At 41.9% G+C, this 14,875-nt stretch overlaps 1 protein-coding gene across 1 annotated transcript in view; it reads right to left on the reverse strand.

Annotated features, from left to right (window-relative positions):
* LOC128343056 (zinc finger protein 883-like) overlaps positions 1-14,875 on the reverse strand; it is a 16,914-nt gene continuing 2,039 nt past the window's right edge. The window contains exons 3-9 of the mRNA XM_053291506.1: positions 13,879-13,980; positions 13,126-13,227; positions 11,247-11,357; positions 8,465-8,563; positions 6,591-6,665; positions 5,384-5,485; positions 1-1,461 (exon numbers count right to left, since the gene is read on the reverse strand). Of these exons, the coding sequence (XP_053147481.1) occupies positions 95-1,461; positions 5,384-5,485; positions 6,591-6,665; positions 8,465-8,563; positions 11,247-11,357; positions 13,126-13,227; positions 13,879-13,980 (1,958 nt within the window). The 3' untranslated portion in view covers positions 1-94. The remainder of the gene's footprint in view (positions 1,462-5,383; positions 5,486-6,590; positions 6,666-8,464; positions 8,564-11,246; positions 11,358-13,125; positions 13,228-13,878; positions 13,981-14,875) is intronic.

Genomic DNA, 14,875 nt, shown 5'->3' on the forward strand with positions numbered 1-14,875 from the left:
TCCCCAAGGCAATGTATGTATTTTAAAAAGACAAAAGACGTGATTACTTCACAATCACTAGCACTTGAACCTAAACAAAAGCTACTTTCCAGACTCAGGACTTATACGGTTTCTCTCCTGTGTGGGTTCTCTCATGGGCAACGAGGGTAGAGCTCTGATTGAAACTTTTCATACAGTGTGAGCATTTATACGGTTTCTCTCCTGTATGGATTCTCTCGTGTCTAATCAGGTGAGCTTTATGGCTGAAGCTTCTGCTACAGACCAAGCAGGTATAGGGTTTCTCACCAGTATGGCTTCTCTTGTGTCTGTTGAGGTTTGATTTCCCACTTAAGCTTTTCCCACAGGTTGTGCAGGTATACTGTTTGACCCCTGAATGACTTCTCTCGTGGCCGATGAGATCTGTTCTATGCTTAAAGCTTTCGCCGCAATTCGAGCATTTATAGGGCTTCTCGCCTGTGTGGATCTTCTCGTGTCGAAGGAGGTGCGCTTTATGGCAGAAGCCTTTGCCACAAACTGAGCACAGGTAGGGTTTTTCTCCTGTGTGGCTTCTTTCATGTCTAGTAAGGTTGGACCTCCCGCTGAATCCTTTCCCACAGATGGAGCAAGCGTACGGTTTGTCTCCTGTATGGGTTCTCTCGTGTATGATATAATCTGACCTGTGGTTAAAGCCTTTCCCACAGGCGGGACACTCATAGGGTTTCTCTCCCGTGTGGCTTCTCTCATGTGTGGCAAGCTTGGTGCTCTGGCTGAAGCTTTTCTCACAGTGTGAGCATTTATAGGGCTTCTCCATGTGGGTCCTCTCATGTGCAATGAGTGTGGAACTCTGGCTGAAGCTTTTCAAACACTGTGAACATTTGTAGGGTTTCTCTCCTGTATGGATTCTCTCGTGTCTAATCATGTGTGCTTTATGGCTAAAACTTCTTCCACAGACTGAACACGCATATGGTTTCTCTCCCGTGTGGCTTCTTTGGTGTCTGTTAAGATTTGACCGCCCACTGAAGCTTTTCCCACAGAATGAGCATATGTGCGGCTTCTCTCCTGTGTGGGTTCTCCAGTGGGCAATCAGGTAAGACCTCACATTGAAGCCTTTCCCGCAAAGCGAGCATTTGTGTGGTTTCTCTCCTGTATGGGTTCGCTCGTGGGCCAGAAGGTATGATCTCACGTGGAAGGTCTTCCCACAAAATGAACACGTATATGGTTTCTCTCCTGCATGGGTTCTCTCCTGGGCCAGGAAGTATTTTCTCCAAATGAAGATTTTTCCATAATAAGAACATTTGTATGGTTTCTTTCCAGCTCTCTTCCCTGAATGGCTTCCCTGCTGCCTTTCAGCTCTGTACTGGTCAGCCTTCCCCAGGCACCGGAAGACATTCCCTTTGGCCACAACGAATGCTGCTTTATTGTAGTCCACCTGCTTCATGTTTCCTGGAAGAAAAGTCTCCTCTTCTTTCACACACCCGTTACCTGCATGAAGCAACAGAGAACCATGACACCAAGAAGAATTCTGTGCAAAACTTAGGCATTTTAAACACCAGGATACTAACCATATATGAACAAAGTAATGGGTTGTACAGTGATCGGCAGCCTGACCAATTCCCAGAGTGACAAAAGGAAGCAAGGAAGAAATCAGTGTTTTTAAAATTATCTCTCTATATAAAAGGCTAAGGACGTGCGTGGCAAGCCTCGCCCATACAGTGCTTTACCAACCAGAGGTAACAGAGCAGAAGCATCATGGTGATTGGGCAGTGGGGATTCCATATGCAGATAGGGAGAAGGAGCCTATGAGAGCAGAAGCACCATGGTGATTGGGCAGTGGGGATTCCATATGCAGATAGGGAGGAGGAACCTGTGATGATTAAGGTCAGTTGGAATGTAACTGTTACTGGTCAAAGATGTGCTTGATTGTAGAGGAATCTCTCTCTATATAAAAGGATAGTGGGCAGGGGTCTGCAAAGAGGGGTGGTGAGGGAGGAAAGAGCCCCTTCAGGAGGAAGAGGCTGCAATTGTGTGAATTAGATGAGGAAGCAAGATGAACAAGATCTGTTAATTCAGGGTGGGTGGAGGGAAAAAAAGGAAGGAAGGAAGGAAGGAGGGGAGGAAAGAGAGAGGAAGAGCAAGCAAAGAAAGAGAGAAAAAGAGGGGAGGGGTGGAAGAAAGAAAGGACAGGCAAGGAGAGCAATAAGGCACTAGCGCGCAGATGCTCTGTGCAGGTTAAGCTAGCTTTTTAAAAAGTCTGCAGAGTTAAAATGGCTGCCATGCAGACTTACGATGCACTAGCACAAAGAAGCATTCCTGTGAGAAGATCATGTAGCTGCGCCAAGTGGGAAATGATCCAAGTTGAGCAATGTCTTGTGCAACGGATGAGTGTGTCTCACAGTAAGAGGTGTGACACAGGTTGCACATGTGCACCTTGTGCTAGTGCAACACTAGCTTAGAATGCAAGCTCCTGATGCAAGCTCAAAACATCCTTGTACAAGTCCAACGTACATGCTGCTAGTGCAGCATTCATTTGGATGTCGGCCACAAGGGCTGGTCTCATGATCCTCAATAGTGTAGGAGACACGTCCTAGTTTGGAACCTGTGTGCACTTCTGTTTTGAGATCTCACCTGTGAGTGAAAACTAAGGTAGGAGGGGGAGGAAGTGATCATGTGTCAAGTGCACACTGCATAGGACTCTATCCTACCCAGTAGCTGTACCCTGCTTTTGAAGGAGGTAGAAGAAAAAGCCCCCCTACCCAGCACAAACCTCACACATGAGCACTTCCTCCCCCCCCCCGCTTTTTATTCACAGACAATCTCAAAATGGGAGTGTACACAGCCCCCAAAGTTCAGTAGGATGCATCTCCTACCCTACTGAGGATCATGAGAACCCTAATGTGTCTGGGAGCATATTATGTGACTGTCACATATCTGAACCCTTATCTGAACAGGAGTGTACACCCAAGTTAAGGTGGAGTAACTAGTAGAAACGGTAGGACGGCCTGCTTCCTCCTCCCATCACTTTTAGGAGCACTGTGTAGATATGGACTTCAACCAAACTGCTTGCTAATTTTTTGCTTTCTGATGGTTGGGATGGTAGTTACTTGGTGTACGGCAATGTATCAACCTATGTAACACGTGTAACATATGTAGCTTTTCAGTGTTATCTTAATTGTATCTTTAGGCATTTTTCTTGGTATGTAATGTATAACTTTTCTAATTTTTGTAGTCTTTTGTTGTCTTTCATGCTCTGAATGTAAATTGTTATGCATGCTATGAAGAATGGTTGATTTTAATAAAACTCATTCCTAATCTGCATAAGGGTGACTGTCTCCAACAAAAGACATGCTTTCAGGTTAAAATTGCACACCACAAATGAAAACCGTCTTAACTTGGTAATGTTTAAAAACTTGACACGTATTGTGTACAGGGTAGTAAGCTAACTCCTAGGCACTGTCAAGCTTTGTATGATTTGGGGGCACAGGCTCTGCCTGTGCATTACCACTGAGCTCTCCAAACAAAGGAGAGCCCCCAAGAACCATCTAAATACCCAAAAGGCCAGATAAAGCCTACTGACAAAGCTTGTCCTGCATAAGTACGTCCTGGTCAGGCTTGTTTCTTTGACTTGAAAAGAAGGAGCTTAGTCTGAGACAGTTCACCACCCCAAAGATTGCTGCATCCAGCCTTTTCTCATCTTACCTTCCTTCCGAGTTGAGAATGATTGTTATCCGAGTTGACTGCTCCCTAGAAACTCATAGGAACATAGGAAGCTGCCATATACTGAGTCAGACCACTGGTCTGTCTAGCTCAGTATTGTCTTCACAGACTGGCAGCGGCTCCTCCAAGGCTGCAGGCAGGAATCTCTCTCAGCCCTATCTTGGAGATGCTGCCAGGGAGGGAACTTGGAACCTTCTGCTCTTCCCAGAGCGGCTCCATCCCCTGAGGGGAATATCTTGCAGTGCTCACACATCAAGTCTCCCATTCATCTGCAACCAGGGCAGACCCTGCTTAGCTATGGGGACAAGTCATGCTTGCTAACACAAGACCAGCTCTCCTCTCCACGTGTGAGTGTGAAAGCTGCCTTGTATACTCTAAACTCTGACACAAACTGGTTCCAGAAACATGGGGAACTATTATTTTCCTTTCCAGTGCAAGTATTTGAATAAAGCAAATCAAGCTGAACTATCAAGAACTTCTGGCAGGATACTTGTCTGAGTTTAGCCATACCCGTGCTTGCACAAATTTCTGCAGGTAACTTCTTAGGTAGTTTTACAAATTATACAAAACCCGCACAATATTTATTCAATTTAGTTACCAAGTCCCAGAAAAGAGCCTTCTCCCTTGCATGATGGAATGCATTACCATCAGCTATAGTAGAGGGCAGGTATAAGAAAATTCCTATTAACAATCGGATTTGTCCTTGTGGCCAAGGTGTAGAAACGGTGACTCATGTTTTGTTATATTGTTTATTCTATAAGGATATTCGTTCTGAACTGATTGCCCCTCTTTTATTGAATATCCCTGGTAGAACTGAGGATGGGTATGTTTCTTTTCTGTTAGCAGACTGTCGTGACTGTATAACACTGAATGTGGCTAAATTCTGTGCAGCAGCAGTCAAGATTAGATCTAAATTGTTTGAGTAAATGGTATTAGCATGATTGGTTCACTAATGCCACCCCCTTTTCTGTATTTTGTGAAACGAGTTGTATTGTCTTGCTTTTGTTATGAGTCATTGACGGTAATAAAGATTCATTCATTCAGCCATACCTGTGTTCAGGCATCTGTACGTACATACAGGTTTGGGTGTGAATGACTGTATCTGTGTTCATTTTCAAAGTGAACCTAGATTCAGGCCACTTGAAATGCAGATACAGATGGGAAGTATACTGCTGCATTCAACATGTGAATAACTGTACTCGTGTTCAGATCTGTACACAGATTGTACAGATGTTCAGCATAACATGTGAATAGGGCTTCTGTGCATTCCCATAAAGAGGAAGGCTGCATAGGAAGCTGTTTTATACCGAGTCTGATCCTTGAACCACCTAGCTCGTTATTGCAACTCCAGGGATTGAACCTGGGACTGTTGGCATGCAAAGTGGGTGCTCTTGACTGAGCTGCGGTCCTTCCTAGACTATATGAGTTGTGAACTGGACAGCCTGAAGGACTCTAGATTATGAGACTGTGCCATCCTTTCTGACCCATGTTATTTATTTATTGTTAAATGTGTATACTGCCTTTTATTAAAACAAACCCAAGGCGGTCCACACAAAAATTAAAACCAAGACTATAAAAAAAACCCCAAGACTATAAACCCGTGCTGTTTTATGCCAAGTTATGATGGTTGCCACCGTGTATCCACTAAGCACCATGTGTCAGAACTAAGTATAATGGTTGCATCCCTCACCTGACAAAACTCCTGAGACAGCTGCACTTTCCTCAGAAGCCTGGAGATCCAAGCCCCATCGTTCTCCTTCTGGTTCCACCTTTATTATCACACCAGGGAATCCTGGGGAGGAGGAGCAAGTGATGAGAGTGGTGTTCTGGGGCAGAACCAATAACCAATTGTCTGTCTGACTCTCTCACGCTTTCCAAGATGCATTTGAGAAGGGCACAGTCTGCTAGCTCAATTCTTCTAGCCTTCTTTTAGTGCTTTAGCCCAACCTGTTGCTTGCTGAACAGCTGCAGCTCATGACTGCTGGGAAAATTGTGGAGGTCTCCAGGGGAATCCAGGTAGACTCTGAATCCTTTCTGGTGAGAAGGCTGTCTCTTGACCTTCAGGCTGCCTGGCTTGCCTTCCTCCTACCTCCAATTTGTCTTACTCTTCTCCAGCAAAGTCCTCTAAATAAACTGATCAAGTTTATTTGTGTCTTCCAAAGTCTCTGGCTGACATTCTAACTAATGAAGTGCTTGGTCTTTGAGGACTGATTTCGTGTATCCATAACATATAAACTAGCTGGGCCAGGCACAGAGTGTCTGCGCCTCTAGTTCTCCCCCCGCTGCCGTTTCCTTTGCCCGCCTGCAACTGCCGTTTCCCCCAGCTGCTGCAGCTGTTTTCTCCCCACACAAGCCTGTCCAGTGCCGCCGCTTTCCTCTCCCCCTGCCAGCAGCTCATTTGTGAACTCTCGCAAGAGCTGCCGCACATGGGATTAGCAATGGGTATGCCTTAGATATATATAGAGAGATGGATGTGATGTGAACTATAAGCTGTATTGTTTTTTCTGTAACTTTGCATTCCCACCCCCCCCCCCTTGTTTCTGCTTGTTTTCTGGTCTCGGACTGTAACAAACTTAATCTCAGGAGTTGCACTATTGCAAGCATGCTTGTGCTTGCACAGCAGCACATCTCATTTGTTTTAAATGGAGCTCTTGTGCAATTGTGTAATTCCTTTTTAAAATAAATCACCACTGATCGTCTTGTGCTAGTACAACTTTGCTCATTACACGAGCACTTTGTTAGTCTAGATGCCAGCCTCGGTCTTTATGCCTTCTGTGTATTAGTTTGTTTTTGCTTAAGGATGGAACCAGATTCTGACAGCCCGAAGGACCTTGAACCATAAGGAAGCATGCATCTTCTGATGAGCTGAACCCCTCCCCTTCCCGGGAAGGCCTCACCTTCCTCGTAGCCCTGATGTTCTGATACCCATGGCTCCTCTTCTTCTTCCACTTTTACTGTCACAATAGGAAACTCTGGTCAGGAGAGAGGTATATTTATTTATTATTTGTTTATTTATTTGATTTCTATACCGTCCTTCCAAAAATGGCTCAGGGCAGTCTACACAGAGAAATAATAAATAAGAGTGAAGGACTGATACTCCAGAGAATTTTGTTTAACCACATCTTATTTTAAGATTAATTTTGATAGAATAGCATTATAGGGTCCCAAAAACATAAGGGGCATTCCGTGTTTCCAAACACCCCAATACCCACAGAGACATTGGGAAATTTATTTATGCTACACCCTACTTATAAAAGAAAGTCTTCAAAGAAAGTCCAAAATCTTCAAGGAAAAGACTTCAAGGAAAATCCAAAGTCTTCAAGGAAAATCCAAAATAATGTACTAGAATCTTATTAAAGGCAAACACTCCTTTGAAGTTTAGTGAAACTTTTTTTATCTCCTCCATAAGACAGAAACTGCACAGTAAGGGGCAAGGAAAACATTTCTTAAGCCAATTGGCATGTTTCCAAGAACATTTACCTTCCGAACGTTTCAAGGGAAAATGTGAGAAAAAGTAACTAGTGTATGACTGATAAGAAGCTGCTGCCTACTGAGTCAGACCATTGGTTCATCTAGGTTAGTACTGCCTACACTGACTGGTAGCAACTCTCCAAAGTTTCAAGCAGGACTCTCTCACAGCCCTAGCCGGAGATGCCAGGGGAGATACCTTCTGAGTTATGGTCCCATTGCCTTTTTCAACAGATAAAGTATTTCTCTATCGATAAACAGAACTATGAAATGGATTCTGGCCAAAGACCAAACTTGTAGGAATGTGCTAGAAACATCAGCCATTTGCTGAGCCATTTATGGATCACACAAATGGCTGCAGTGCATGCGGAGGCCATGTGCATGCCAGTGTTGCGTAGGGGCAACTGAGAGACACCCTACCGGTACACAATCATACCTGGGGGGAACGTGGCAATTATGGAAGTGGCGGAGAGGGGAGGAGGAACAGGTATGGACCTGCTCTCCTCCTTGTTAAAGGGGATGTATAAGCCCTTGATTTTAGAGGAATTGTGCTGCGATTCGGATGCTGAATCATGTTTGGAGCACATCCCTACAAACCTGATGTAACATTAAATGCACTGTTGTCTAGTTTTGAATTTTATTTTAGAAAAAGAATAACTGTTGCATGGGACCTGTTTGGTACTGGAACTCTAACCTCTGCTTACAGAGCAAAGAAAGTGATGGCTTTCTTAGAATTAGCAGGAGGAGAGCAACTGTCCTTATTCAACCCAGCACAGAGCCTCTCCCATTGGCTATTGCTGGTGTGTTTCTATTTAGACTGAGACTTCCTTTAAGACAGGGAACCAGCTTATTCCTTTTTTCTATGTAAACTGCTTGAAAACCTTTTTGCTGAAAGCAGTTCATAAAACAGTCTCAATAACAACGTATAAAAACAACAACAACAACAACAACAATAATAAAGGGTATTTAACCCTTTACTTCTCTGCCATTTCCCCTGCCCACTGTTATGGATCCTTGAAGGCACCATTTGTTTTAATTGTACCTTTGGGGACTCAACAGTTTGAGGCTGAAGGAGGGGAAATAGTGCAGAAGTAAATAGTGCAGAAGTAATAGTGCACTCTCTGCCTCCATGTTGCATCCCCAGTCTGGACGGGAATGAGCTAATTACAACATCTGGGGACCCTCATGGCTGCATTTAACCATGTAAACCACTTTCAGAAACTTTCTTTTTAATGAAAAGCGTTACGTCACATCTAGTTCCGTTCTTAATCATCTATATACTGCCTAACTGAGCCAAACTGACCCAAGCAGGATCCTTGGGCCGTTTCGCTCTGCTCTGAGCCTTCAAGATTACAGATGCAAGATTCATTTCCTTCCACCTTTGCTGTCGCATCAGGAAAACCTGATCAACACAGAGATATAAGAGGAAGCAATGAGTGATATTCCAGTTTGCTAGCAGTGGTAGATATCAGCGAGTTTCCATGGAAACCTTATTATTTATTTATTTATTTATTTATTTTTAATAATATAATAATGTAATAATAATAATTTGATTTCTAATAATAATAATATGATTAATAATAATAATAATAATAATTTTGCAAGGAGGTGAAAACATTTTGCAAGGAGGTGATATTGAGCAATGGCTAACAACTGGGAAAACTCATCTCATCATGAAAGACCCAGCAAAAGGTGCAGTTCCAAGTAATTATAGACCGATAACCTGCCTGCCAACCATGTTCAAATTATTAACTGGAATAAAAGCAGATGAAGTCATGCAACACTTATTAATTAACAAACAGCTTCCAGTTGAACAGAAAGGAAATTGCCCGAACACCAGAGGCACAAAAGACCAGCTGCTGATTGACAAAATGATTTTAGAAAATTGCAGGAGAAGAAAAACCAATCTAAGTGTTGCATGGATTGACTACAAGAAAGCCTTTGATTCATTGCCTCACACATGGATACTAAAATGTTTAGAAACAACTGGTGTCAGCAAAAACATTCAGATATTTATTTAAAAAAGCAATGAGCATGTGGAGTACACAGTTAACAATCAATGGCAAGACACTTGGACAGGTTAGCATTAGAAGAGGCATTTTCCAAGGGGACTCACTATCCCCTCTGTTGTTTGTAATCGCCATGACCCCACTTTCACAAATACTCAACAAAACAGGCCTCGGATACCAAACATCTAAAACATCCAGTAAAATCAACCATCTGCTGTACATGGACGATCTGAAGTTGTATGGAAAGTCCCAGTCAGAAATCGAATCACTACTAAACACTGTCCGTATATTCAGTAGCGATATAGCAATGGAGTTTGGACTAGACAAGTGTGCTGCATTAATAACGAACAGAGGGAAAATAAGAAAAACAGAAGGAATAGAACTGTCCAATGGAAGCAAGATCAAGAACCTGGAAGAGAAAGAACATTACAAATACTTGGGCATTCTCCAGGCTGATAACACTGCACACACTGAAGTTAAAAGAAAAATTGGAAGCGAATACATCAGGAGAGTCAGAAAAATCCTCAAGTCCAAACTCAATGGCGGGAACACCATACAAGCCATAAACACCTGGGCTATACCTGTTATCAGATACACTGCAGGGATAATAGACTGGACCCAGGCAGAGCTAGAAATGCTGGATCGTAAGACCAGGAAAATCATGACCATCAATCATGCTCTGCACCCCCGCAGCGACGTAGATAGGCTATACCTCCCTCGCAGCTCAGGTGGAAGAGGAATGCTGCAAGTCCATCAAACAGTAGAGGAGGAGAAAAGAGTCCTTGAAGAATATATCAAGGACAGTGAAGAAGATGCACTTAAAATGGTCAAGAACGAGAAACTATTCAACACCAATGAAAGAAAGCAGGCCTACAAGAAACACCAATGAAAGAAAGCAGGCCTACAAGAAAGAAAGTCAAGAACCGAGCAGAAAAATGGAAAAATAAGCCCCTGCATGGTCAATATTTGCACAATATAAGTGGAAAATCAGACATCACCAAGACCTGGCAATGGCTTAAGAATGGTTACTTGAAGAAAGAAACAGAGGGTTTAATACTGGCTGCACAAGAACAGGCACTAAGAACAAATGCAGTAAGAGCCAGAGTCGAAAAATCCACAACAAACAGCAAGTGCCGCCTTTGTAAAGAAGCGGATGAAACAGTGGACCACCTAATCAGCTGTTGTAAAAAGATTGCACAGACTGGCTACAAACAAAGGCATGACAAAGTAGCAGGGATGATACACTGGAACATCTGCAAAAAATACAAGCTACCTGTAACCAAAAATTGGTGGGACCATAAAATTGAAAAAGTGGTAGAAAATGAAGATGTAAAAATATTATGGGACTTCCGACTACAAACAGACAAACATCTGCCACACAATACACCAGATATAACTGTAGTCGAGAAGAAAGAAAAACAAGTCAAAATAATCGACATAGCAATACCAGGGGATAGCAGAATAGAAGAAAAAGAAATAGAAAAAATCACCAAATACAAAGATCTACAAATTGAAATTGAAAGGCTGTGGCAGAAGAAGACCAAAATAATCCCAGTGGTCATTGGCGCCCTGGGTGCAGTTCCAAAAGACCTTGAAGAGCACCTCAACACCATAGGGGCCACAGAAATCACCACTAGCCCATTACAAAAAGCAGCTTTACTGGGAACAGCCTATATTCTGCGACGATATCTATAACAACAGCAACAACATTGACAATAAAATTCAGCCATCCCAGGTCCTTGGGAAGGACTCGATGTCTGGATAAAACAAACCAGTCAATAGCACCTGTCTGACTGTGTAAACAAGAAATAATAATAATAATAATAATAATTTGATTTCTATACTGCCCTTCCAAAAATGGCTCAGGGAGGTTTAGTGCTGGGGTGGCCAACCTGAGGCTCTCCAGCCACTGTTTTACTACAACTTCAATCATCCCCAACTACAATTGCTGCTGGGGATGATGGGAGTTGTAGTCCAACAGTGGCTGGAGAGCCACAGGTTAGTCACTGCTACCTTAGTGTTCCCCCCACTCAATATGGAAAGGTTTTGAGCATGCTGGCTTCCTTGTTTCCTCACCTGACTTGTGATCTGGGTCCTCATTTTCACCCAAGACCTTTTGCTTCGGAATCCAAGGCTCTTCCCCTTGTTGTGGCTGGGGAGTCAATTCAGATTTGAGAGCTGAAAATCCTGCCCAAGCAGAAGAGGAATAGTTGGAATCAGCTAGAAGACAGAGTTTGAAATACACTGCATTCAAAGGAGGATACAGACAGGAGACCCTGCCTAGCTTGGGAAAGTGAAATCCATCAGAGAGAGAAGGGAGGCAGGAATAACTGCTTAGGAGTGGAGAATTTAGCAATGGTAGTATATTGAGTACTTGCTTACTCCAGCCACTGCCACATTGCAGCCTAATGAACTTATATGTTTGCCATAAGATGTGACACAAGCATGAACGGCTGTAAAAAAACAACTAAAGGGCTTTGGAATATGCTCCCTGCTGAAATAAGAGCATCTTCTTCTCTGTTTATTTTCAGGAAGACCCTCAAGACTCTCCTGTTCTCACAAGCTTTTAATCAGAATTAACTTTAATCATTTTAATAACTTACTTTATATTTTTATTGTGTTTTATGTATTTTAATCTGTGATTTTTAATATTAAAATTTGTACACCACCTAGAGATGGACATATCAGGTGGTATAAAAATATGATAGATAGATAGATAGATAGATAGATAGATAGATAGATAGAGATATAGACAGACAGACAGACATCTTTTTAGAGAGCCTTTTTAACGCTTTATCCGCCGGTAGGTTTCTTAGTGTTTAGTTTTCTAGTTATAACTTTTAATTTGAAACGTTTATAATTTGTAACTTTTAAATGTGGTCTTTTTAGCTTGGTCTTTTAACTTTTTAACTTTGATTTTTTAAAAATTGTTTTATATTGTAAATTGTTTTATATTGTATTGGTGGGGATAAATATTCTAAATAAATAAATAATAAATCAAGCAAGAGGTTAGACAAATTCATAGCATTGATCTATTAGCCATGATGTTGATAATGTATTTTTGAAGGCATTTTTTGATATGCTATGGTTTATTTTACCTGGGGCAGTATTATTTTGTGAGCTGTCTTGAGTAAATCTATCTATCTATCTATTTCATTTATAAACCATTCCATCCAGAGGAACTAAAAAGACATAAAAACACACAGTGCTAAAAACAATATAAAAACAATTAAAACCATTTAAAACCAATGAAAATACTTTTTAAAAGTTTTAACATAGAAAGGCAGGATATAAACCCTAACTGGGCAGAGAGGCACCTTTTCAAGAGGTGGCTCTCATATTTAGCAGGGAGAGAGCGACTTCCCCCTCTATACAGCCCAGCACAGAATCCCTTCCAGTGGCTGTTACTGGGGCCTCTCTCATGATCCTTTTAGGTTCTGAGTCCCTTTAAGATAGGGAACAGCCGTCTCATTCCTTTTGCTATGTAAACAGCTTTGAGGATTTTTTTAGTTGAAACGCAGTATATAAATATTATTTATTTATATTAAGCATATTTGTATACCGCTTTTCAACAAAAAAATTTCTGAACATGGTTTACAGAGAAAAAGGAGTAAGATGGTTGCCTGTCCCAAAAGCACTCACAATCTGAAGAGACACAAAGTAGACCCCACCAGCAGCCTGTAGCAAAATGCTGTACTGGAGCTGGATAAAGTCTGTTCTAAATAATAATGTCAATAATAATAATAAATTACACGAGGCTTCCATGTTCAGGGGCAGTAATAATCTGAACACCAATAGCTCTGGTTTTTTTGCTGCAATAGACAGCACAGCTACACACTGGAATCCTGGGAAAACGTGCAAAGTGTGACTTAAGGGTGATGTTCAAAAACAAAAGTCTGTACTATATTCTGAATAAATTATCCAGACAGTGCGATTACTTGAGCACGTCCCTCACCTGAATCAGCAGTTAGGAGTGACTTGTTTTCTTCAAAAACCTGATGATCTGGAAGCCACGGGTCCTCCTCCTCCTTCACCTTTATCTTCACATCAGGGAACCCTGATAATGAAAAAGAGCTCAGAGGATTTGTATAGTACTTTTTGACTGTGCAAAGCTCCTCACATATATTATATTGATGGCATCTGAATAACAACCTGTGAGGTAGGTCAGGATTATTATTGCCATATTTTATTTCATTTCATTTCATTTCTATACCGCCCTTCCAAAAATGGCTCAGGGCAGTTTACATTTAAAAAAACCTAAAATCAATCAACTGTTAAAATCAAAAACTATAAAAACATAAAACCATAATTCCAAACATTGCTGTTTTAATAATGGAGCAAGATGGTTTCCTGTCCCAAAAAAGAGATGTTCCAGATGTTGATGAACTACAACTTCCACCATCCTCAGCTACAATTTATTGTGGTTGTGGATGATGGGAGTTGTAGTTCAGCAACATCTGGAGTACCACAGGCTGGGAACCCCTGCTTATGATCGCTTCTGAAATTATGCAGTTCATACAAGCAGATAATTTGTGTAAACTGTTATTTGCAAGAGTTCAGCTGGCAGAATAGCATCTGAACTGGCTCTCAGAATGCTCAGTTCTGGAGACTCTGAGAAAAAAAGATGTGCAATTTTGTAAATATGGATTGTCCACTTATTCTACAGTAATTATCTATTCACTCTGAATTAAACAAACCTATCCCATACCTGACTGAGCACCTGGGATGGTCTCGCTTCCCTCACAGCCCTGGTGATTTGGTACCCGCAGCTGTTCTTCCTCCTCTTCTTCTTCTTTCACATTAGGAAAACCTGATTGAGAGAAAGATGTACGAGGAGGATGTAAGGACTGATATTCCAATCAGGAGCCATACAGGTGGCGGTGAAGGTTGTCTAGTTTCTGAGCATATCCTAGAATTTTATTCTGCCCTCCCTTCAAGGAGTTCCTCCTCACAACAATCTTGTGAAGGAGGTTACGCTGAGAGAGAATGTGACTGGCCTAAAGTCATCTAGTGAGCTTCACAGTCAAGTAGGGATTTGAACCCAGCTCTTCCCAATCCTTGGTTCAACCACTACTATTGAATGGCTTTGTATGAGCTCTGTTCCATTACCTGAACTATTTTCGCTGATGTTTGCTTTAGGTGTGTCACTGTTGATCAAACATTTCTCCTATCAATATAGTACATCACGGCAAATTAAAAAACAACATTATTTTCAGAAAGAACCTTGGTGGTCTTCTAGTCCAGGGGTTCTCAACCTTGGGTCCCCAAATGTTGATGCACTTCAACTCCCATAATCCCCAACCAAAGGCCATTGGGGCTGAGGATTATGGGAGCTGAAGTCCAATAACATCTGGGGACCCAAGGCTGAGAATCTCTGTATCTAGCCCAATACCCAGCTCAGACCAAGGGCGGAAGAAATCGGACATTCAGACACACAGGCCTACCAAGTAAATAAGCTATGCAAAGTTCTGTCTTCCTAGCTTCTCTGGAAGATTATTCAGACATACATATTACATTTTTCTCATACTCCATAGGTAAGAGCAAATAATTCTGATTCCATCCTTCAATGATGGAAAAGCTCCCACTAGACACATTGACTGAATACATAGTGGAATGAGAGAAGACAGCTATATAGTAATCAGAAAAGGGATAATTTCAACTCTGAAAAACTGCTTGGTTTGATTGGTATCATATCCATTCATTAT

Source organism: Hemicordylus capensis, chromosome 2 (genome assembly GCF_027244095.1).
Source record: "Hemicordylus capensis ecotype Gifberg chromosome 2, rHemCap1.1.pri, whole genome shotgun sequence".
In the NCBI taxonomy this organism is placed as follows: Eukaryota; Metazoa; Chordata; class Lepidosauria; order Squamata; family Cordylidae; genus Hemicordylus; species Hemicordylus capensis.